At 38.5% G+C, this 26,518-nt stretch overlaps 1 protein-coding gene across 3 annotated transcripts in view; it reads left to right on the top strand.

Annotated features, from left to right (window-relative positions):
* Window positions 1–26,518, top strand: part of PRKG1 (protein kinase cGMP-dependent 1) — an 891,251-nt gene that overhangs the window by 849,148 nt on the left and 15,585 nt on the right. For all 3 annotated transcript variants that reach the window (XM_048859225.2, XM_048859224.2, XM_048859227.2), the window contains 3 exons: window positions 13,719–13,858; window positions 19,002–19,091; window positions 22,532–22,673. In XM_048859225.2, the coding sequence (XP_048715182.1) occupies window positions 13,719–13,858; window positions 19,002–19,091; window positions 22,532–22,673 (372 nt within the window). The remainder of the gene's footprint in view (window positions 1–13,718; window positions 13,859–19,001; window positions 19,092–22,531; window positions 22,674–26,518) is intronic.

Raw genomic sequence — 26,518 nt, 5'->3', positions numbered from 1 at the left:
TTGAATTTTTTTTTTTTAAGATTAGTGAATGAAATGATTTGAAAACTTTGCAACTTACAATCTATTTGAGAGTAATAAGTCCAATAAATGTAAATAATGAGTGAAATCCTGGCTCCATTGGCATCAGTTACAAAACTCCAATTGACCTCAAAGAAGCCAATGTGTTATACAGCTTGCTCTGACAACAATGTGTAGAAAGAGGATTTGTTTTAAATCTAGATTTCTTAATTAAAATGGGAAATGAAAGTGAGCATGTGAATGATTGTAGAACTGAATATTATTTTCAAGAAAAACAGTAATGTGATTTATATTTCATTTAATATATATTACCTAAATAACACTTATTCTAGTACTTAACTTTTATTGGGATGATTTTATGCATAGAATGGTATGTATTACTCACATGTTTTCTTCTGTTCTCTCCAACGTCTTTGACTGTAAGACTTGCCTTTAAGGTTTATACTGGGACAAAAAGTTAAATAAGTACTCTCTGGTAAAAGCATAACATATGTTGTCAAAAGCCTGAATATAAATTCTTAGTAGTGGAACCAAAATACATTGTTAAAGATTGTTAGCAAAGTGCAATATTTGATTAAGTGGGTATGATTAATTAAATAGGCAAATTAATTTTAATAGGATCATTAGCGTGCATGTTTATGAACACATCTCCGTACAATGTATAATTTTACAGGTGATTTCCTCCCATGTTCCATAGCATTCAAAATTAAATTGTCTTGCATAACAATACGACATTTAGTGCTCTCCACAACAGAGGTTTGTCATTTAATTAAATCTAATCTTTTTCAATAACAAGAAAATAAAGCCATTTGCAAGTCCTGGATTTACGCTGCTATCCACCACAAACTCAATTCTAACTTTTTTTTTTTAATTTCAAGCATCACAATTAAAACAAAGCCAGAAACTCTAAGTTCCAGAATCTGCCACCCCTTACTCACACTAAGTAATATCTTAATAACTTTAAGTGGGCTACTCATGAGATAATGTGCTGCACAATGACCCTGATCGAGCAGATTTAAGCCGCATTTTTAACTTTAATCACATAAGTAGTCCCACTGACTCCAGTGGGATTACTTATGTATTTATAGTTCAGAATATGCTTAAGTGCATCCTATATCAGGGCCAATTTTAGTAAGGATGCAGAATCAGGCCTTAAATAAATGGGTACAGTGCATTCAAAACATTCACTGTACCAACAAATCAGAAATAGTGAATGCAGAAAAATACTTGGAGGCAGATATCTTCCAACAAATTTTTTGCGAGCACAATTTGTAAAGCAAAAGAGTACTATTAATAGAGAAAACAATTTCATGTTGGGACAACATGAATACTTTTGGAATTAAAAATATGTACTCTTTTACTTGGAAAAAAATATTTGCTACTCCTGTTCATGCAGCAGTTCAGCTGTTAGGATTAAGATAACTCAGCTTGCATTCTCTTTAGCCTATCTGTACTCTAAATGCTATGCTCAGTGACAGCTGCTGCTATTTTAGTTGGTCAAACATACATATTTTGGAGACCAGAGAAAGCAGGAAACCTTGTAGATGGCAGGAGAGAAAAGGCACTTGTATTTTAATTGGTGGATAGAGTTTTTGAGTGAGTTATTACTATCACGATAAAGAGATAGTAGGATGAGCATGTAGATTTAATCTGTTCCTGTCCATAGCAATCATAGTTTTCTGAGTTTTGTTATGTCAAGATATCTCTATGAACTGTATTACAGGGTATTTGCAGACAATTTCAAAAGTGTCAGATGATCCAGATGATCCTCTTTTGTTAAGAGGTATCACCTGTGCTAGCCATTTACAACCCACACTTTGCTTCTCTACAGAGGAAAAAGGACACTAAACTATCTAAACTCCTACATGCCACAAGGGGCCACAACAGTGGTTCCCTTAACTCACCCAACAATATTGTTAATCTATCCAGCTATACTCTTAGCCTGGCAGAAGAGTCTGTCCTATCTCGGGGCCTGACTTTCTGCCCCACCGCCCACAGAATCACGATACAGTTTGCAGTGACCTAGAATCCTACTTTTGACGTCTCTGACTCAGGGAATATTTCCAACACACCACTGAACAGCGTACTAACCCACAGAAACTTTCCTACCAACGCTACCAAAAAAAAAAAAAAGAAGGATTCTGTGTGGACTCCTCCTGAAGGTCGAAACAACAGACTGGACTTCTACATAGAGTGCTTCTGCTGAAGTGCACAGACTGAAATTGTGGAAAAGCAGCATCACTTGCCCCATAACCTCAGCCATGCAGAACACAACACCATCCACAGCCTCAGAAACAACTCTGACATCATAATCAAAAAGGCTGACAAAGGTGGTGCCGTTGTCATGAATAGGTCAGAATATGAACGAGAAGCTGCTAGGCAACTCTCTGACACCACATTCTACAGGCCATTACTCTCTGATCCCACTGAGGGTTACCAAAAGAAACTACACCATCTACTCAAGAAACTCCCTGAAGACACACAGGAACAAATCTACACAGACACACCCTTAGAGCCCCGACCAGGGGTATTCTATCTGCTACCCAAGATCCATAAACCTGGAAATCCTGGATGCCCCATCATCTCAGGCATTGGCACCCTGACAGCAGGACTGTCGGGCTATGTAGACTCTCTCCTCAGGCCCTACGCTTCCAGCACTCCCAGCTATCTTCGAGACACCACTGACTTCCTGAGGAAACTACAATCCATCGGTGATCTTCCTGATAACACCATCCTGGCCACTATGGATGTAGAGGCTCTCTACACCAACATTCCACATAAAGATGGACTACAAGTTGTCAGAAACAGTATCCACGATAATGTCACGGCAAACCTGGTGGCTGAACTTTGTGACTTTGTCCTCACCCACAACTATTTCAGATTTGGGGACAATTTATACCTTTAAGTCAGCTGCACTGCTATGGGTACCTGCATGGCCCCACAGTCTGCCAACATTTTTATGTCTGACTTAGAACAATGCTTCCTCAGCTCTAATCCCCTAACGCCCTTACTCTACTTGCACTACATTGATGACATCTTCATCATCTGGACCCATGGGAAAGAGTCCCTTGAGGAATTCCACCAGGATTTAAACAATTTCCATCCCACCGTCAACCTCAGCCTGGACCAGTCCATACAAAAGATCCACTTCCTGGACACTACAGTGCAAATAAGCAATGGTTGTATAAACACCACCCTATACCAGAAACCTACTGACCGCTATACTTACCTACATGCCTCCATCTTTCATGCAGACCACATCACACAATCCATTGTCTACAGCCAAGCTCTACGATACAACTGCATTTGCTCCAATTCCTCAGACAGAGACAAACACCTTCAGGATCTCTATCAAGCATTCTTAAAACTACAATACCCACCTGCTGAAGTGAAGAAACAGATTGACAGAGCCAGAAAGGTACCCAGAAGTCACCTACTACCGGACAGGCCCAACAAAGAAAGTAACAGAATGCCACTAGCCGTCACCTTCAGCCCCCAACTAAAACCTCTCCAACGCATTATTAAGGATCTACAACCTATCCTGAAGGATGATCCCTCACTCTCACAGACCTTGGGAGACAGGCTAGTCCTTGCTTACAGACAGCCCCCCAACCTGAAGCAAATACTCACCAGTAACTACACACCACACAACAAAAACACTAACCCAGGAACCTATCCCTGCAACAAACTCCGTTGCCAACTCTGTCTGCATATCTATTCAAGGGACACTATCATAGGACCTAATCACATCAGACACACAATCAGGGGCTCGTTTACCTGCACATCCAACAATGTGATATCTGCCATCATGTGCCAGCAATGCCCCTCTGCCATGTACAATGGCCAAACCGGACAATCTCTACGCAAAAGAATAAATGGACACAAATCAGACATCAAGAATTATAACATTCAAAAACCGGTCGGAGAAACTTCAATTTCCCTGGACACTCAATAACAGACTTAAAAGTGGCAATTCCTCAACAGAAAAACTTCTAAAACAGACTCCAATGAGAAACTGCAGAACTGGTATTAATTTGCAAACTGGACACCATCAAATTAGGCCTGAATAAAGACTGGGAGTGGATGGGTCACTACGAAAACTAATTTCCCCATACTAATTTTCCCCTACTGTACTCATGCCTTCTTGTCAGTTGTTTGAAATGGGCCACCCCATTTACATTGGCCTCATTACCACTACAAAAGTGATTTTTCCTCCCTTGGTATTCTACTGTTGAGAATAACCCACTTCCATTTTAATTGAATTGTCTCTTTAGCACTGACCCCCCACTTGGTAAGGCAACTCCCATCTGTTCATGTACTGAGTATATATACCGGCCTACTGTTTTTTTCTACTCCATGCATCTGATGAAGTGGGTTTTAGCCCACGAAAGCTTATGCCCAAATAAATCTGTTAGTCTCTAAGGTGCCACAAATACTCCTCATTGTTTTTGCTGATACAGACTAACACAGCTACCACGCTGAAACTATACATTAAAGTAGTAGCAACTAGCTCATTTAGAGTTAATGTATGCAACACTATAACTGAGGTTTCTATACATTCACAAAAAATCACTTTGATCTAATGTTTAAAAAAAGGGCCTAGAGAAATCTGTACTTTTTACTTAAACAAATTCAATTTACTGTGTATCTTCACTTACCTCGAAGCCAGGACAGCTATTATACATAATTTCTTTCTTCCAGGATTTGTAGCTAGTAAACTAGGAGGAGATGTGCAGATAGTAAGCTCGGGTGGTTTCTTACTGAGAGTAGCTTCTAAAAAGTTGCAGATGAGCAAAAACAGTTAGAAATTTAATTTGCAAATACTTTTACATACATCAAAAACAGCTTGGAGCTTTTTAAATTTAAATTTTTAAAACCACTGAAATTGCAAATCCCATATCAGCAGACAAGACTATGAATACTAAAAGTATCATTATTAATAAAGCTGTCAAATTACTAGGAGTGGCAGTTCAGCCATCAGCACATGCTCCTGCACCAATCTGGAGGTGTCAGAGGCATAGATCATTTTAGTGAGATCCAACTCCACATTCAACAGGAAATGTCAGAGCCATTTAACCAATGCAGATTGGAAAAAGCAAAAAGCACTGGTGCTATCTAGATATCCTCAACTGATTCTCTAGCTAGCTAGACCCTCAAGCTGTGAACCAGAAATATAAAAAGACAAGCAAATTCCCTTTTTCAAGGACTTTGGATATAACTTCCACTATTGTTTCTCTTTATTTCACCTAGCTAAGCAACATTACCCTTTGTCTTGTCTTCTGGGGCTTGGGCTGCCAGGTCTCAGCCATGCCTGAATCTCAGCTTGATGCTGGAAGAGATGAGCAACTTCACCATCAGGGTAATGAAATAGAAATATAGCTGAGCCTTATCAGTGTACTAAAGGCACCATAGTCCAATATCACCTCAACTCATAATCTGCACAGGAAACAGGAGTAACAGAATATAATCTATAGTAACCCTCGGAAAGAAAGAACAGAGCTATTCAAGAACAACTTTGTGCATCCCTGCCATAGTCCACAGGCATTTCAATAATATCAAAGGTATAATAGTCAAAACAAATTGCACGGTTATCTGACTTCCATTCATCACAAGAGGACCAGTGCAGTCTCTGTACCATACTGTAAACCCAGATTATGACAGGGGTCAAGATCATCATGAGGACTCCAGGGCCTGCTTTAACTAATCACAACCTCCTCAGTAATAGTCACTAAAAAATCCTTCCTTTGGAAAATTATTTCACATTCTAGTAAATATTTGTTAAGGGTTAATTAATCAGAAGGATGACTAACAATTTATCAATACAACTCTAATTGAAACTACATACACATTGCTAATACATCATGGAGTGTCTTTGACTATTTTCCCATGAAGGCCTTTTCTTTTCCCCCATGCTAACCATTCATTTGGCTGGAAGTCTGGAAAGTGTTTTCAGGGTTAAAATGCCTATTTGTCTGTGAAATATAACTTCATTAAAAAAAACAGTCTTTGCATGCATTGTGTGTGTTGGAAGCTAAAGCATTTTACACATCATAAGCAGAGCAGCAACTTTGGAGTAGTTCCAGCAGAGAAACATTTCTCGTTAAGCTGAGCGAGCCACGCAAAAGCCAACTGAGGTCTATTGAAATAAGAATTCAGAAGAGTGAGAGAGGTCAATCTGTTTTCTTCTGTTCTCCCAGATGTTAGCAACTTGGCCTAACTAATTTTGTATGGATATTACTCTAATTATTGAAAGCTCTTCACCTCTTTCTGAATGGATTTTTAAAACATTTCTTTACAAGGATCTGGCTCTAATCCTGTAATCTGAACAGTTATTTTTAAACATCGCAACAGCCAGAGAGCAGAAAACCCTTGAGCTGTTAAAGACATTTTGAACAGTAATATTTTCTCAAAGCAAAGAGGGTAGAAGCTGTCATGTGAATTCATAACTGTTGGCAGCAAAGTGATGCCCATTTCAGTTAAATGTCCTCATGTTTTCTTTGAAGAAGCTTGTCATATTAATGGGTTTTCAGAATCTGTTCAGGTTTCCTTAAAAGAAACCTGTTGAACTTTAATATTAATGACTCAAAATACTGTAATAAACAAATGATAATGGGAGTTGGTTCATCACAATGAAACATGGCATGACTGGACTGTCATGTGGAGTGGTAGTGGTGTCAGCTTTGTGTATGGGCAGGGGCTCGTAGTTTCCATACCACTGACCCATTCATGGATTTTGAGGACACCTCCCTGGCCCACTTATATTGTGCATCCCAGGCATACACAACCATTTGCATATGTTTGCTTTGCCCCACCTCCCCTTCTCTGGTATTGTTCTGTTTTTCCCTTTCCTGTTTTTTACTGCTAGATTTCCCATTATGCTCTGAATTTCAGCCACCTCCCTTTTAAAGCTCTTCCCTCATTGCAATGAGGGAGGGGGAGAGGAATTACCTTCCTGGAAGTACACAGGAGGTTTGGCTAGGGAGATTGATAGTTATTTATTGCAACTGTAGCAGGTGCCCAGTGCAAGTTCATTGAGGTAGCAGGAGTGCCAGATTTGCTGCTGCAGTCCAAGGCAATATCAGGGTGATATCGAGCTAGATTCTTGCTGCACATTGCCTGGAAAGGTGAGGGCTACGCTGCCTGGTGCAGAAAGAGACTCCCCTCCCTTAAATCCACATTCCACACATGAGGATATGGCGCTTGCTTGGTGCTGATCATGAGTTAGATTTCGCATGAACAGGCGAGGGATAGTCTCATGTTAAGAATTTACTTTTGTTTGTTTGGGAATTGTTCTGAACTTAATCTAATGGGTAGCTTGTGTGGGGAGGAGACAGCTGTCTGTTTTCCCTAGTACTGTTACTTTAATTTATGCTAATTAAAGTTGCAGACACAACTTTACCAAATCTCTATATTGTGTGTCCTATTCTCTCTGGGCCAATAAATGGAAACAATTTTTCCCATAGCATTTCTGTTGTTACCATTGCAGACTGATTTACGTTCAACAAGGTTTCACCTCGCTCTCTGTCATTGGGATGCAGTTCATTTGCAAACAAAAGAGTCCTTCAGAGCTGTCTAATTTAATTCATCTAATCTAATTTTATCTCTCAACCTAGATTTTTATACATCACCCTTCAGCATGGAATCTGAGCATAAATTCTGTCTCCACTCTCTGCCTTATTCCTTTTCCTTTGCATTTCAGTTAGAATGCACCAGTGTTACTTCAGTTTGCAACTGTGTTTACTGAAAAGAGTGTGGAAAGAGAAACAGGAATTCTGCTTCATAATTTCATTTGCCACAAACAGATCAAAGAAAGAGGAGCCATGCTCAGCAATAACTTTTAGGCTTTGTGTTTTTAACAAGCTCAATGCAAAAGGGACCTTGCCCAAGACATAAAAATAGGGACATACACTCCTCAGTATACTGAGAGCTCTCTAGACTGCTCTAATACCAGGTTCAGTGTTCAGTCTGTTTTGTATTCCACTACTCATTCTGTGCAGATTAGAGGGAGCACTGAAGTAGTGGACCAGATATCAGAGCAACATGAAGATCTTTGAACACAGTGGGAGGCGTGAAGTGCTGCTTGGATTGGATACACACACACACTGTCTCTGGAATCCTGGGCCCTTCCGTGAATATAAGTTCTGAATATTGTCATTGCTTAGCTGATTCCAACTTCTCTACACTTTTTCCTTACACAGTCTCTAGCCCTTCACCGATTTAAAAAAACATAATATTTAAAAGGCTCTTCACATGGGTAGTGAGAGTTGGCATCCACTTCTGGAGACAAGTCCTTTGTTCAGATCTATGCTGCTCTGAAAGCTGAGAAGACTGAAAAGAAGACTGTAGAGGGGTAGAAGGAAGGATAAATGACCAGTATGTTTTCCAGCCTGTAAAGAACTGATAGGGAAAAAGGTAAGCCAGTAGCTACTATGTAGACCCTCGCAGCTACTATTCTGGCCTCAGGAGCAGGTGATTGGTGTGATTGATGTGGTTCTGTCCAGCAGGACTCCCTCTGAACCTGCAATTATTCTAGGGCCTTTGAAATTTGCTGTGTTGTTAAAGGCAGGTTTTTAAAATTCCAAAAGGATGGCTCATTTGCAAAATTCCCCAATAATTTTGCTTCATACATTCCACGGCAAGAATATTTAGCAAATTTTTGTGGTGGATTTCCCAGAAGGCTGAACTAACTTTCTACTGAACATGTCAGCCTTTTGATGAGTTGGGATACACAAACATTTTTGGCTTCTGTGTCCTTGTGTGGCATTTTCTTGTCAAAACTGTGGCCAAATGTTCTTGGCTGCCCTTGTCTCATTTGGTCAATAATGATCATTATATGGAAAGTTTAAGCTTTTTTTTTTTTTTCATTTTAAAAATTGTAATTAAAAAAAATGAAAGTCCTATTAAGTGTATGACTTAATTAGGAGACCATATCATTCAGAGGGTTGTTAACGAAAGATGAATCTTTTCCCATCTAAATCATTGGGCTTAAGAAAGGTCAATAGTTACTGAAAATCATAACGAGATGATGACTGTTCAGTGGATTAACAGAAATGAGTTGGTGGGCTGAATCCAGGAGTTTACATCAGAACCTCAACCAGCACAATTAGCACTATTTGGCAATCTCAGCAGAAACACCAAAGATGGATTGGGCATGGAGACTTACGAGATTTGAGGCTCCCTGAAGAGGGTGCGGAAGTTTACAGTGGCAACACCTGTACTTTACCTGTAATCAAATGCAGGATTTCCATTTCCAGGCTGTAAAATCAGCATTAAGTTCACTTCCAAAAGGTCTGGCAAAACCCATAGGAAGGAAGGAGATCCAAATTTAAGCCTCTGGGTCTGAAACTCCCTGGGTTTGTTTGGTGTCTCAAGAAGATACAATACAAATTAATCCCACACTGATCTCAAACTCTTGCAATACCTATGTGATTTAAAATAAGTTAGGAATGTGAGTGGAAAATTTGACTGAATTTTCTTGTGGCTGTAGGTCAATGCCTTGCATTGGTTAGTTGTTGCTTTTTGTCTGTTCTGTATGGAGCTGAGGGTAGAACTGTTATTAGATAATAAGAAAACTGCTGAGTGTTTTTCTGTCCAAAAAGTAACTACTTTTGCACTATTTATTTATTTTGAAGCTTCCTTGGAACCTTCAGTAAGTTACTTGCATCACTAAAGCCAGTCATTTAAAAAAAAAAAGGTCTTTGATATAAATGACATAACCCTTAGCAAAAATCCATGCTCTTAGAATGACCTACTAGAAAGGGAAGAGGAAGTATGATTTATTGTTATTACCAGTCATCATAAAATTTTAAAAGTTATTGATCTGAAAATCACTCAGATCATTACAAATGTTTATTATATGTCAACGTTAAAAATAAAGGTAGGCAGTAGTAATGCCCTATAAATAAAATTCACATATAAAAAATGGAACACTAAATATAATTTAAAAAATTCTGTGATACAGATTAGGCTGAGACTGGTTGCTAGTACTTTAGCTTTTGTGTTCAATCTTCTAATGATTTTCTGTTGATTCCATTGTTTATATATTCGTTGTTTTTCTCTGAACTATTTATCTATAAAAAATAAATGACAAAAGAAAACAAGTCCTGTTTGTAATGCCCGCAGTACCACCATGGATGGTGCACTGGCTTTTGTTTGAAATTATTAATGTTGGCAGCTGTTTTCTCTTTATTGAATGCATAATTCTGATAGAAGACTGAGAAATTTGGGTACCTGACAGAGCAAACTAGATTTTGCAATGTCACTGTTACAAAGAAAACTATGTTTAGTCTCTCTTCAGTGCACTCTTGGGGGGACAGGTTTTACTACCTTTACCCCTTTCTGGGTACAACCCTGCAATCCTACCTCTCTTAGATTGAATCTCTGTGCTACAGACCCCCAGTTTCCCAACTGTGTTAACCCAACAGACTCAATTGTTTCAGAGTAACAGCCGTGTTAGTCTGTATTCGCAAAAAGAAAAGGAGTACTTGTGGCACCTTAGAGACTAACCAATTTATTTGAGCATAAGCTTTCGTGAGCTACAGCTCACTTCATCAGATGCATACTGTGGAAAATACAGAAGACGTTTGTTTTTATACACACAAATCATGAAAAAATGGGTGTTTATCACTACAAAACCTTTTTTGTAATGATAAACCTACAAACATCTTCTGTATTTTCCACAGTATGCATCCGATGAAGTGAGCTGTAGCTCACGAAAGCTTATGCTCAAATAAATTGGTTAGTCTCTAAGGTGCCACAAGTCCTCCTTTTCTTTTTGTGAATACAGACTAACACGGCTGTTACTCTGAAACTTAATCTTATTAGAATTCATCAGTCTCACACTGTGTCATACAAACTACTTGTCATGAGATTCTGTAGACTTTTTCCATGAGGCAGCAAGCAAATGTGATATGTCTATGACAAATGTGAAGAACTATAATATAACCATTTCTGTAGAGACAGACCTGCTTGCAGAACTCACAGGTGCTAAACATAACACTATAGTATGGGACAATCTTGAACAGATTGGCTGTAAGTCCAAACCAGAGTCCGAGCATGCCCTTGGTCTTCACAATTTACCTAAAGCAGTCAACCATGCCAGAAAAATGGACATTATAGATAAAACTTCTGAAGTAGAATTAAAAAATCAAAGAGTTTATGATAAAAATGTTATATGTGTAAAAATGGATTGACATTTATTAAACATTGTTGCTGAATCACATGGGCAAGCGTTGCTCGTTAAGTAGTGCTATCTGGTGTACATTTATACCAGCTGAGGATCTACCCCTTGGTTTAAATTTAGTATATCCATATGTGTTACCCTGGGTTTAGAGAGGACAGCTGTTATGTCAGTTTAATTTCCAGTAAAAGCTCTGATTCTGAGCAAATCAATCTACAGATCTTTCCACTCTGTTGTTACACAGTTGGCATGAACTGAATCATTTGAAGTGTCTTCATAGCCACTCAGCAAGGATTGATGGGAAAGTGGAAGGATTTAAAGATTATAGTTTTCAAAGACAGGCTAGGAAAATTTGTGAAGGTGACTTTTCTTAGACCAACCTAGATTTTTTTTTTCTTTTCTCTTAAGAAAATATGGTTGTCATTTTTTTAATAAAAATGATTTTTTTTTAAATTAGGCTATGTTGCATCCGCATTGTCCCTTCCTCAGAAACAAACTAGAGTTCTGATCTGGCCTGCATTTCAAAATCCTGGGTACATTGATAGAGAGGTTGTAAAATGAAACCTGAAAAGGAAAGCTGACTTCGTCTCTGCGTTTTTGTAAAAATTGCCAAATAGCATTTGTATAATACACTGCGTTATATGGAAAAAATTGAATTAGCTATGTGCACTCTTCACAATGTGACAACATGATGTGATATGACTGGTTTACTGTAACAAGAGGAGGAATTTAGCAAAGTAGTAGGTTAGTTGGGCGAATTATCAATTTATTCTGTCATTTGGTGATAGCTACAAGGAAACTGGTTGGAGGTCAATTTTCCTTTTCTACTGCATAAAAGATCATGTGAATCACTCCCAATAATCCTAAGATTATTAAGTGCATGTCCGCTTGTCTACCAATTTGCAATTATATTCCATTTGTTCAGCATGGGAGGTTTTTGTTTGTTTGTGGTCTTGGGTGGCTAGACTATAAGATAACACTTAGCCAACTCTAAGAAATTTTACTAATTTGTGGAGAAGGGAGGAGACAGGACAGATCTCTTCTGTTAGTTCTCCATTCTTGAAAGCCCCTCAGATGCCATACCAGTAAATTCTTGTCTGTGAAAGCAGATTAATATATCAGGCCAAATTCTCTGTTGACTTAAACACTGTTCAACTCCATTGTCTGCAAATGGATACTGATGTCAATTCACAGGATGTAAGTCAATGCAGAATTTGGCCCACTGCACATAGGGAGATATTCTGACTTGTGAGGGATCTTAAGTGAATCCTGTGCTTAGGCTAAGCAAAAAAAAAAAAAAAAAAAGCTTAAACTTTACAGAAATCTGTTTTCTTAACAAGAAAAATAGATTAGTTGACAGTCAAGGTTAAAAGTAAAGACATGCCAGAGCAGCACCATTGGAAAGCTAGCTTTGCTAATCCATTTAAATCTTTCAAGGACTACAGTTCCTTGTCAGAGTCAGTGGAAATGTGATAGTTATAGAAAAGATTTTTATTAAAGTTGTACACTTATTAGAACCAGCACCTTTATGCTGTGAGTATAACTGAAAGAAATATATAATGCTGGTGTGGCTGTTTTTCCCCTCAACACAGAAAGTTGTTGTAAGTGGCTTTTCAATTCAATGGCATACAGTACTAGCAAATGTATCAGTGGACAGGGTGTAGCAATATGCCACATGTTTAGAAATCTGGTTTACAGTGAACAAATCCAGTGAGTTGAAACTTGTGTTTTATTAAGGCATAAGAAACTGGGTAATTTCCAAATGGTTATTCCCTGGAGGGGCAGTTAATTTCCTAAGAGAGAAGCTAGGAACACTGTGCTAGAAAGAAGGGAGGGTTCCTAGCTCTTGGGAGCTGAAATGGATCATAACTTATGCCGGAATAAATTATTGCTGCTACAAAGTCTCCTCCTGTCCTTCCTCTGGCCTGGCCTGGCCTCTTAATGTGACCTATCTACCCATTCTGCCAAATCCTTCTCTTGGCCTAGAAATCAGGAGTGGGAGATAGGTTGCACTGGGGTGTCATGCTAGGAACAGGAAAAATCGATCATGAAATTCAGAGTTGCTCTGTGCGGGGAGGATGGGTCAGTTGAGGAGAGTAAGCATTCCAGGAGTATGAGACTGCTGTTCCATTGAAGAAGGGGTGTTCTGGTGTGCAGTCATGAGGTTGGAAATTGTTAAAAAGGTAGGAGAAGGAGACAGCATATTTGTGGTGGAGGAACTGAAGGAAAGTCAATTTGTCAGTCCCTCTGAGATTGCAGAATACTGAAGACAAGAAAAAAAATCTTTTTCTTTTTCTTAGTACATCTTTAGTGCTCTAAGAATTAAGTTCATTTTTATTTCAGTTTGTTTAATTATGTTTATATCCCCCTATGAAACAAACTTTCTATTCTCCAGAAGATCTAATATTTTTGGAAGGAGCTAAAATGTGCCCATCTAAAATTCCAGATTGATAGGGAGTCCAGATCATTAGGGAGTTACGGGCACTGCTTCTAACTAATATATTTGCCACTTTTATTTAAGGTCCAGTTGAAAAGTGAAGAATCCAAAACATTTGCAATGAAGATACTGAAGAAACGTCACATAGTGGACACAAGACAGCAGGAGCACATACGCTCAGAGAAGCAGATAATGCAGGGGGCTCACTCAGACTTCATTGTGAGGTACTGTCACTACACCTTATAAACTCATTTCACGTTGAGAATGTTCCAATCTTGCTATTGTTTCTTATAAAATTGTCGTGTGTTATGGAATTGGTCATGAATTGTCCCACAAGCACTATAGGTAAAACACCTTTTGATTGTAGTTTGTCTCTGTTAAGGAACTCTGCAAATATGGCACCATAGTGTTCCATGTTTATTGTCTCTCAATGAGTTGACAAGTCTGCTCGGTATTTTTAACTCTCAGCCCTGCAAACTCAACCTAGATTCTGGAAGTCAAGCTGTACTCTTTCTGGATCATGCAGCAACAGCAGTAGTAGAGAGTTAACAATATTCAGCAAGTCTTTTGATTATGCACATGCCAAAACAGAATCTAGCTGTAACAGAAAATTATCCCTTAGCCTTATTGGCTCTCCAAGAGTAAAAAGCAGTAACACCAAATGTTGATCAGAAAGATAAGCAGATGTGACTCTGAATATGTAACAAGAGGCCATAGTCACTTTTCTGACCATAATCACACTTATATTATTTGACACGGAGCATCCCTTAAAATTGTGAATATTTGGGGGGAAAACAGGATGGTGAGATGCTCCCTTATGTATTCAAGATTATTGTAAGAGCCTTGGACAGTTGAAAAATCTGACATTCAATAAATATTGCCAAAGTATTGGCAATATTCTTTAACAAATTAGGTAAATAAAACTATCACCCAAATCATTCTCTCTGTGGTAAAATCCATACACAGGTCTGTGGGGGATGAACTCTCCAGGAGGACACCCTTACAGAGATCCCCCCCACACACACACACATGCTGCAACACCCTACCGAAACCTGGCAGATACCCTGATTCATGTGCCTTTGCACCAGCTCTGGCCTTTGGCAGAACCCCCACTCCTTTGCAGCTGAATTCCACTGGAGATGGGGGCTCAGCAGAAAAGATAATATAGCATGGGGCTTTATTGTTTACCCAGGTAAACTCCACAGAGCTGGAGCAGAGATGATGTGTCCCTAACATACTCACTTCTCCCCTGGTTGTCTAATCTCATTTTCTACCTCTGTGCAGACCTTGGATGGCAGAGGGGCCTCTGTGAGGTTTAAAAGAAGAGGGAACAGGAGGCTGCTAAGTCTTACTTTCACTCTGGAGGAAGGAGAGCTGCACATAAAAGATTTCTCTGTGCCTGGATCTAGACCTATAAAAGTAACAAATACTGTCTCCTAGTATTGAGATGAAATGGAACAATAACTTTGCCAGGGAGTTACCTGTATATTTCTGATGAGTAGTGGTTTATTTTCCTGTACTCTACATTAGACATCAGACAAAGAGAAATGTTTTCTAGTATCTTATCTTACATGAGCATTAAATTACACAGGCTTGAAATGAAAATTGTATATATATACATTTTATTAGGGATTAAAGCACCATCTGTTATAGCCTTTGTAATATGTTTATTTCAACCTCATGCCTGATTCATTTGCCACAACAATTGCTGTATTAAGTAAACAGAGTGGCACTATGTAATGCTTCAATTATCTTACACTTTGCTTTTCTTTTATATCTGATCCATAAAAATGCCACAGTTATCTAGATTTGAGATAGCACTAAAATTGCAAGTACTCCTTATAGACTATTACAGCATACAAATTATTTTCTAAAGTTTTTAATGTGCCACTGTCTGAATCAATATACTAATGTAATGAAAGGTGCCATTATATAACAGAGCTACAGAATATGTCCACTGAAAACATAAAGGATATTTTAACATAATTGAAAGAGAACATATTCTTAAGATGAGGAGCCTGATCCTGCAAACTTTTACATGACTAGTACCATTGACCTCAATAGCTGATGAAATATATTCTAATCAACTTTTTCCCTTCTTTTTGTGTGTAAGTAATGCTTATGTAAGATAAACAGAAATACTTTCCAGTATCTTATCTTAAGGTCTATGAAGAATACTGGAAAAGAAAGCACTAAAATAAGGTTGCTCATGTAATGAACCATTTGCAAGACTGCTATAAGGATGGATAAACCTAAGGATGTTAAAATTGATCAGAAACTGTTTAGATAGGTTTATGCTACATACTTATGGTGGCATGTAGAGTATATACTCAGTAGCCCCACTTCCCCAGCATGGGTATAAATATCAGAGTAGCTGGTGAGAAGAGTAAAGAGATACCCAAGAACATGCCCTCCATGACTTTCTACTTCCCCAAGTCATGCCTCCCATCTACATTGCTATTTTTAGCAATATATTGTCCTGTTGCTGGATCCTTTCCAGGATCTTAACCATAATAAGTAGTTAATTAAATTACTCTAATTTTGACTAACTATACAAGTTTGTACTGAAGCCTAATAAGTGTCAAAATAAGGTGCAAAATTTACCAGTATTTAAGTGAGGATCTAAAAGATGGGTTCATTTTTCTTTCCTTTAATCTTTTGTGACCACATATGGTACTTTTTAGCTACGGTGAATCAAGACTAATGTTTCACAAGTAGAGGAGCATTTACTGTTTTTAACTGTTTTTTTCTGTGGCTATTGGCACTCTTGAAAGCAAGAGACAAGTAACATTGACTCAAACTTTGCCAGCTTCCTAACACAGGTCAGCAAGTGCTCCTCAGTCCTGACCTGGATCCTAAGCCTTAGACTTTTCCAGTAGAGGTGAAAAGATGAATAGTTATGCCAAAATGTGTGATAGTTTTTTTATTACTATTGTTGTTATCATTATTACCCTAAGTGACAATGTGCGGTGTGCTCTACAAACAGAGACCAAAGACAAACTCTGCCCAATTTTGTAATGTAATGTCCAATAGGGACTATGTGTTTCATGTTACCTTAGCTAATATTTAACCAAATACCTCCAAAAATAAAAGATAAATGCATTAAACAACTGCATCTTGATCAATCAAGCATCCCGCTAGTCTGTCCTTGCCTCATGGCATATGTCACACAACAGCTCCTTGAGAGGTATAACAAAGTATGCTTTTTACTTTGAACGGCTCGATTTTGCAACACCTTCTGTTTTCATTATAGTCACTTGAGATTATCAGGCCCATAATGCTTAACACAAACAGAGCCCTGTGCATGGGTGTTGTCATAAATATAAAGGGAAGGGTAACAACCTTCCTGTATACAATACTATAAAATCCCTCCTGGCCAGAGCACAAAATCCTTTTACCTGTAAAGGGTTAAGAAGTTCAGGTAACCTGGCTGGCACCTGACCAAAAGGACCAATAAGGGGACAAGATACTTTCAAATCGGGGGGGTGGGAGGGGTTGGTCTGTCTGTTCTGTGTGCTTGCCAGTCACAGATCAAGGAAGCAAGCAATCCAGCTCCATTAGAATTAGTAAGTACTAGCAAGGGAATGCATTATCTTATTTTTGTTTTGGCTTGTGATTTTCTCTGTGCTGAGAGGAAGGTGTATTCCTGGTTTTCTTTTTGTAACGTTAAAGTTTGGCCCAGAGGGAAATCCTCTGTTTTTGAATCTGATTGCCCTGTAAGATTATCTTCCATTCTAATTTTAGAGGTGCTTCTTTTACCTTTTTTCTTTATAATAAAGTTCTGTTTCTTTTAGAATCTGATTGGGTTTTTTTAGTGTCCTAAAAAAAGCTAAGGTTGGTCTGTGCTCATCTTGTTTATTCTCAAACCTCCCCAGGAAAGGGGGTGAGGGGGCTTGGGGGGATATTAGGGGGGAGTAGGAACTCCAAGTGGTCCTTTCCCTGAGTTTGTCTACATCACTTGGTGGTGGCAGCATTACCTAATCCAAGGTACAAGGGAGAATTTGTGCCTTGGGGGGTTTTTAACCTAAGCTGGTAGAAATAAGCTTAGGGGGTCTCTCATGTGGGTCCCCAAGTCTATACCCTAGAATTCAGAATGGGGAGGGAACCCTGACAGTGGAGAGGGAACCCTGACAGGTGTAATTGCACAATTACAGAATATACTACAGAATCCACTCATTGCTGAAGAATTTTGCTCCAGAATCTAACCTTTTGAGATTTTTTAAAATAATGTTCTATGTGATGTGGTTGCAAAGAAAACCTTCCAAATGTGAGATCTGAGTGTAAACAGACATAGCATAGCATGCGTCTTTTTTCAGAGAGCCTGAAACGATAACTCTCACAGACATAACAATAGCTCTGAGAATAGTTCGCCTCAGTGCTGTGGTAACTCTGAAATCTAATGATAGTGATTTAAATGTCAACACTGGGAGCTAATGTACTTATACAACAAACCCAAACTGTCTCCCAGACCTTAACTTCCAAGGAGCCAAAAACTCCAACGGTCCTCTACCCATCTGCCAAAATGTACAGCTTCCTCCCAGAAAGATTCTGCAATGCATCTTCATGTTGTCAGTACGAAGATCTTCAGCACCTTTAAAATGAAAAATATATGGGCAGAGTAAAATTAATTGAGTTTAATATCAAATGAGATAATATAACAATGTAGAATTCTTTGTATTATTTTCATCTTTAATTAAATAAACAAACTCAATGTATTTAATTTATCTGAAGCTGGTACACAATTTCCAGTCTGCTTCACAAGAACGTTGCAGAAATGTGTAGTAGGGAATGTTTTCTCATAGAATTTTGGTCAAGCCTGACATACAGTACATGCTGAATACATGTTACTTGCCCCAACTATCTCATTAGGCAGATTTTCCCACATATTGATGATGAAACAAGCATCTTTTGATATTTTTATAAGGTCTATGAAATGTATTAGCAAATTGTGTTAAATTCTTACATGAACCAAAATTAAGACACATTCTTTTGAAATTATTAAATGAAAGGAAGGCTATAGATTGACTCCTTACTTTGAAGGATAAATGATATACTCGTTATAAGAAATGGTGTACATATTGTCTTGCTTCTCTTTCAAGTGATCTTGGAAAGCAGCAACATCAGGCTAAGTAGTTAGAAATATCATGCCCTAAATTTAGTTCCCAGGTAGCAACATCATCCTCTTATAATACACTTCAACACTAAAATACTGTATCTGTTCTGCTGAAACATTTCAAGTATGATACAACAGAATTAAGACAGTAAATGATAATCATGGTTAATAAGGAGTGTGAAGTATCACAGGAATATATTTTAACAAAAAGAATGCTTTAACTTTTATCGCATTTTCTTGTTTGCAAATAATAGGCTATACAGGACATTCAAGGACAGCAAGTATTTATATATGTTGATGGAAGCCTGTCTAGGTGGAGAGCTTTGGACAATTCTCAGGGACAGGTAAGAAATTTTAGAAACCTATCTGGAAAGGAAAATTATATGTCAGTATGAACTGTAATATTGTATATCTTTATTCCTAGCAGACAATCTCTAACATACATTAAAGGCAAGATCGCTAAATCTCACCAAGCTGTGCTTGGCACAGGACACAAAACGTGGAGAAAGTCTTGTTTCCCTCTCCACCCCATCCTTGATATGACCAGTGACTAAAGTGGCCTGTCATAACTTGGAGTAACCTAAGGGTTGCTCTAAATTACACTAACTAGGACAGTGATCACTCCACCAGCTGAGGATTGTCCTCTACCACCTTACCATGCCCCCTTCCAGACCCTTCCACTTAGCCTGAGTCTCTTAGGAACCATAAAAAGGAAACAGAACCAGGGGAGAGGATCTGATTTATAGTGTCCTAAATTGCAGAGTGTATGCAGAACTTTCATCCAAAATATTTTGGGAGGGGGAGTGAGTAAGGGAGACAGAGGGAAGAAGTAAGCAAGAGGAGGCAGTAGCCTCCCTTATAAACTTTAGACTAGCCCAACAGTGAGCGCACTCACCTAGGGGAGACCTGGGTTCAATTTCCCTTCCCTGATGTGAAGCTGGAATTTGAAATTGGATCTCTCACCTTACAGATGACTTCCCTAATCAAAGTTATTGGATACTTTTAACATTAGTGTGTCTGGCCCAAATCCACAAAGCTACTTAGGCACCTAAACCTGAGACTTAGTCGGGTTGAGGTACCTAAGTCCCAGTTTTGGCTCCACCGTGATTCACAAAACTCCTGCTGAACCCCATAGTCACCTAAACTCACTCAGCACCTAAGTTTTCAGAGTAAAAGTTCCCTATGTGCCGCCTGTATTTCAGCCTTTGATGATGTGTGTTGCTGCCTCCCTTTAGGGATATGTGTACACTGCAATTAAAAACTTGTGGCTGGCCTGTGCCAGCTGACTCGGGCTCATGGGGTTCGGGCTAAAGGGCTATTTAACTGAAGTGTAGGTGTTTGGGATTGGGCTGCAGCCTGAGCTCTGGGACCCTGTCAGAGGGTCCCAGAGCCCAGACTCCAGCCCAAGCGAACATCTACACCGCAATTTTACAGCTCCGTGGTCAAAGCCCCGCAAGCCCAAGTCAGCTTACAAGGGCCAGCTGCAGGAGTTTAACTGACGTGTAGATATAGCCTTTGTGGCTCCCTCCATCTGTGTCTCAGTTCCTCATCTGGGGATAATATGGGGATATTAAATAGAATGGGGATAATAGCCCCTTACTCCACAGGGGTTTTAAAAAGATAAATTCCTAAATATTTTTGAAGCACCTCAGACACATAGTGATGAGTGCCATAGAAAAGCCCATGGGGGAATTAATAATTCTGTCATCAGATCAGAATTTGAATACTGTGTAGCCAATAAGGCATGGGCCAATGAACAATGAGGAGAACACAAGGTGCTCAGGCAACTTTAATTCTGGCATTTCCCAACTTTTGGTTGCTTGACTTTGTAACCTTAATAACATTCTTTTATCTTAGCTTTTTGGGTGTAATATATATATTACGTTCATATGAGGGGAGATAACCATGTGATAAACTCTACACAAACACTCTATAAATATATGTACACAATTAGAAATGTAATAGATATGATTACATTTGTAAATTGAATGTTGTTCTCAGAGTAAACAGGCAATTCAAACATTAAAGGAAAATGGAGCTGAAAACAAATATAAAACTGATATTTTAATTATCTCTAAGACGTTACTTTTATTTTTTTATATATTCTTCTTCTTTTAAAAATCTGCTTGCCTTCAATATATTTAAAAAGCATTACAACTCCAAAGCTAACAGGTGTCTGGATTTATTCTTTTTTAATTTTTTTCAAAAGTCTGATACATTCTTTCATTCTTTTGCTCTTTGAATTGTGGTTTCTACTGCCATCTAGCTTAGAAGCACATTTATTTTAGTTTCAGTTAGTAGAACTCAAACAATTCTGCTGTCAAAAACTAATTATGATTTCAAGTAACTATAAATTAATTCCGAAAGATTGGGAAGTGATTCACTTCTTTAAATAGTTTCCAAACTGGTAATAAAATAAGACTGCTAATGCATTTTATGCTAAATTTGAAATTAACGCTTCAAATTCCAAGTAATAGCTTTTTATTTTTGTCTCAGTCATGAACAGTATCTAACATTACTCTTTGATCCATTTTAATAGTTCTAGTTCAAAACTTATATATTAAGTACATATGAAAGATGTATGATACAATTTTTTCTTTGAATTACATATTCTTCTTTTTTGTTATGACTTCATATTTATTTCATAGTTGTGTCTAATGTAACTTAATATTTTGTTAAGTTTGGAACTTTGGTTTAAAACAATGCTTCATGTGAATTCAACTAGTGAGTAAAATGCTAACCTCATGAGTGGAAACTAAACAGAAATGAGTTTGCTAATGGCTATTTTCCAATTAACAGAGGGCTTCCAAACTGTGTATATATTGTATTGATTACATCAAGGAAAGTGAGTAGATCGGACTGGCTGTTGAAGAGTCCATTAGTAGGAGGAAGTAAGTGGGTCTCCCTTAGGGTTGCTAACTCTGACTTAAGCTATTCTGGGAGATTTTTTTCCCCAAGGTGACATAATGTCATTTTCTTAAAATATCCTATTAAAATCTCCTGGGTTGCTTTCAATAGTCACCGGGAGATCAATGCCAATTCCGGGAGACTCCAGGCCAATCCTGGAGGGTTGGCAACCCTAGTCTCCCTAATTATAAATATAGAAGACTAGTTTGGCAGCTAAATAGTAAATAGCTAACCTATAACTGGATAGTAGCTATTCCTCTGATCAATTTGAGATACCAGTATCTTCTCTTTCCCACCTGAATAAAACATAAGCGCAACTTGAACTAAGAAGCTTTCCTTATTTATCTCAAAGCTATAAACTTGCCTTTCAACAAATTAGATAGACAAACAGAGAAACATGATTGTATCATATCTATACAGCTATTTCACAGTATGTTTCCTTCTGGCAGCTAAGGAGTGGCTAGACTAAGATCATAAAATATGTGAAACGTACTGTCTTGATGCCACAAGTCCTTGATGTAGTTACAGACAAAACTTTTTGAAAAATATGGTTTCATAGCGAAATTGTTTTGAACTATAATTATGTTTTAGGGCTTGATCCTTCAAGGTGAAGTAAGTGGGACTATGCATCTGTTTAAGAACTTTGTTGGAATGGGCCAGAACACTTAGCATCTTGCAAGGTTGAGGCCTTAAAATCTAGAGTAGTAAATCTATGTGGTCTTGCTTCCCTACATGCATAGCAGAGATTAATTCTTGTTAAACTTTATTTCATTGCTGTAATCATAGTGACATGCAGTAATGGTACAACCAAATATACAACATTAAATGCAAATATTTTGAATGGCCACCAGATCTTTTCCCATTGTCTTTTATATAGAGGTTCATTTGAAGATTCTACGACCAGATTTTATACAGCATGTGTGGTGGAAGCTTTTGCCTATCTGCATTCCAAAGGAATAATTTATAGGGACCTCAAGCCAGAAAACCTTATTCTAGATCACCGAGGTTATGCCAAACTGGTGAGTGCTTACAATGTCTTTTTTTCTGTGCAGCAAAAAAATACTACAGTGCCATGTTTACTACACTAGAGTTAAGTCTCCATCGCCTTTTCCATCAGAAAGTCCTACTCTAAGGAGTTTATAACTCACCCACAAAATAGTACTTCTGGCTGAAACTTAGCATTCAGAGTTGCAGTCCCAGAGCAAATTATTTAGAGAAGAGAACTAGGAAAAATCCTTCTAACCATTTTGATGCATACAGGAGCAAAAATAGAAGTTTACAATAGATGTTTCAATATTTTATTTGGCTGACACTCATGAATCGCTTTACAGCCTACTGGTGCCAAATCCTGATGTGAACCAGTTGCTTTGCTTGTTTAAAAAAAAATAATTATTTGTTTTATGGACATATTAATCACATTTTGTTATTTCAAGAAATGATTACTCTCATTAATTGTTTTAAATCCTCAGGCTTGTCCTGCTAAAGTGTAGCTAATACAGAATGTTGCTGTATTAAGAGGCTTTTTCTATTTAGTTATTTTTTAAGCCTAAACTTCTAGATGAAGGCCTCAATCCTACAAGCACTTATGCATGCGCTTAGCTTGAGGCACAGGAGTATTCACTTGATTTCAAGTAATACCCTTCGACTGTTGCTTTGAATTTCGTATAGCCACTCACATGCCTAATGTTAAGCATGTTTAAAAGTGATTGCAGGATCAGGCCCTAAGTAATCTGAGAGACAGGTAAAACAACATCACTGCTGCCAGAATCATAGAATCATAGAATATCAGGGTTGGAAGGGACCCCAGAAGGTCATCTAGTCCAACCCCCTGCTCAAAGCAGGACCAATTCCCAGTTAAATCATCCCAGCCAGGGCTTTGTCAAGCCTGACCTTAAAAACCTCTAAGGAAGGAGATTCTACCACCTCCCTAGGTAACGCATTCCAGTGTTTCACCACCCTCTTAGTGAAAAAGTTTTTCCTAATATCCAATCTAAACCTCCCCCACTGCAACTTGAGACCATTACTCCTCGTTCTGTCATCTGCTACAATTGAGAACAGTCTAGAGCCATCCTCTTTGGAACCCCCTTTTAGGTAGTTGAAAGCAGCTATCAAATCCCCCCTCATTCTTCTCTTCTGCAGGCTAAACAATCTCAGCTCCCTCAGCCTCTCCTCATAACTCATGTGTTCCAGTCCCCTAATCATTTTTGTTGCCCTTCGCTGGACTCTCTCCAATTTATCCACATCCTTCTTGAAGTGTGGGGCCCAAAACTGGACACAGTACTCCAGATGAGGCCTCACCAATGTCGAATAGAGGGGAACGATCACGTCCCTCGATCTGCTAACTCTTTTAGTCAGAGTTTTTACATATCTGCGTTACCTGATCTTGTTACTCCCTTTTTGAAATCTTTACATTGGACATTAGAGAAATTCTAGGTAGTCAAAATGTAGCAATGTATATTAGGTTTCATTTAGATTTGCTTAACAATGTTGGGCAACTAACAGGCAGGGGAAAGGTAACCCAGATTTGTGCTCACTATTTAGTTAGTGGGCATAAATAATAGCCATTTAGACATTTTAATTACCTGATTTCACCTGCAAACCAGGAAATTAAATAGTCAAATATCATTATTTGCCCCTGCAAAAGCGGAAGCTGGGGCTGTAAAGGTCTGACTGGCTCTCTGAAAAGTATCTGCCATTAGACATGTGCACATGACTACTAAATATTAAGGACTGAATTATGTCCCTTCATGGACAACTTGCTAGAAGAATGAGGGTCCAGAAAACCTTTCCTTCCTCATTTATGCTTCTCCACCCCACCACACACACACACACACACACACCTTAATCCCTACCCAGGCAAAGTGTAAGAATAAAATGCTGCAGAGAGTATTTATATGTACGGTACTTTAAAAGTCTTTTCTTTTAGTCAGAAATTATTGATTTGAAGCAAGAACACAATATGCAAACACCTGCATAGTAGCATGACTAAAATATTCACCCTGAATCTATTAAAATAAGGGTAGGTTCAGGTTGTAGGCCAACCAAACAAACATCATCCAGGAACACAAAATGTTTGCAAAACTAGACATAGGCAATTCACTTAACCTTGGGCTTTCCATCCCCACACTCTTGTCCAGAAACATTTTGTGAACCCTAAATTTTAAAGTGACTTTGAGGGAAGGCAACTGGGGAGGAGGAGATTTTTCACTTGTTTATCCAAGATATTTGCTGAATTAGTGCTAGAGCTCTCCTGTTGGCTCAGCGAGTCATAGGACCTCATGAGTTCAAACAGAGAAGTTTCAGTAGTTGGCAGCTAAAGTTCCACATCTTTTGACAACCATTTTAAAATGCAGTATAAATGGAGTTTTTAGTTTATTGAAAAGTGATCTCTAGCTTGCAGTCATGCCCTCCGTTTGTGGTTTCAATCTTTATATCATATTGTCAGCCACTTTTTCAAATTGTGAAGCAAACACTTTCCACTAGAAATCTCCAGAAAATATGTCTATATTTCTATATATGGTCAATAAGAAGGTGGCATTCTTTTATTTCTTTACCATCCATGCCTTTGTCACTACATTACTGGATTATCCAGAGCTCTCAACATGGAGCTATAGCTTCAAAATATTCAGACATTGCAGTCAGGGCAGAAAGCAGCAACCTACTTTGTAAGAGTACATTGTACTTACACTTCACCATCCACATGGGCTACAGAATGATTTTTCTGGTGAAATTTAACATGTTAGTTTTCAGCTAGAACCATAAATAATTTTGTCCTGACAACCTGAGAGAGCATCTGACTCCCAATCTGATACTGTGGCAGTAGCAATCACTGGAGTTGCTTGAACACCCTCGTGTAAATAGGAAGGGACAGATGGCAGACCCTCAGATGGGGTCCTTAAATTAGAAATTAATGTCCTTCATCCAACTGTGTCTGGACTTGGTGATCTTCTTAATACACTGCAAGTCTCACCTATTTTCCTGGGCTTTTTCCAGGGAAGGGGATTTATTAAGTGGAGCTTGTTCTGAGTGTACCAGAAAATTTAAGAGCTATGGTGTTATGGGATTGTTTTTACTGTCTTTTGGTGTGTTTTCGGTTAAATGTTGTGGCCCTGATTCTGAGTTTCACCATGGCCTCCGTAAACCAGCTCTGGCATTAAGCTGGAAAATTCCCTTCTGAGGATTCCAGCATAAATCAGGGATATTCCCAAGTGGTGCAGAGCCATTCTCCCAATGCTGTATCTCCATGCCACAGATAGCATGCCAGAGGTGTAGCTAAGAGTTAAATGGGTTGTGTCAGGGGGTGGAATAGATGTGTACAGAAAGATGCTCACAAAGGACAGATTTACAGAGAAAACCTCATAGCTATAAATGGAGCTCTCCATAGGCAGTTGTTGCTCAGCACCCATCATTCAACCCAGTAATACAAAAGGATGGATTCTAGTCTGCTTATATTTGTTAATTTATTTAGATTTATCTCCAGCTGTACCTATCAAAATTCTCTAAGTGCTGAGAAGCAGTTAAAAGCACAAAGGCCCAATTCTGAGTTTAGCTTGGCAGAATTTGGGATGCAACAGGTGGCTGTATGCCATTTTGGTCCCTGGTCTAAATTATAACAGTTGCTGGGGCTGCTCTCTAGCATTTATGCTCTGCTGCAGTGACACTCTGTGGGTTGTTATTAAAAACCCAGAATAACTGAAGTACAGTGCCATCTCCTTAGCTGGGTGACAAATTGTTTTACTGTACCACTCTTTCTATTAAGTGAAAGTGAAACCTGAGGGTCTCCCTGGATACTGTCATTTTCAAAGCATAGAACTTTGTTCCACTGGCAGCCCCTGATCAAATCCCAATTGATGTGGTTCCATGT

The sequence above is a fragment of the Caretta caretta genome, chromosome 7 (assembly GCF_965140235.1).
Source record: "Caretta caretta isolate rCarCar2 chromosome 7, rCarCar1.hap1, whole genome shotgun sequence".
Classification (NCBI taxonomy): domain Eukaryota; kingdom Metazoa; phylum Chordata; order Testudines; family Cheloniidae; genus Caretta; species Caretta caretta.
The sequence above is the reverse complement of the archived record's forward strand: the minus strand, read 5'-3'. Positions and strand labels throughout refer to the sequence as shown.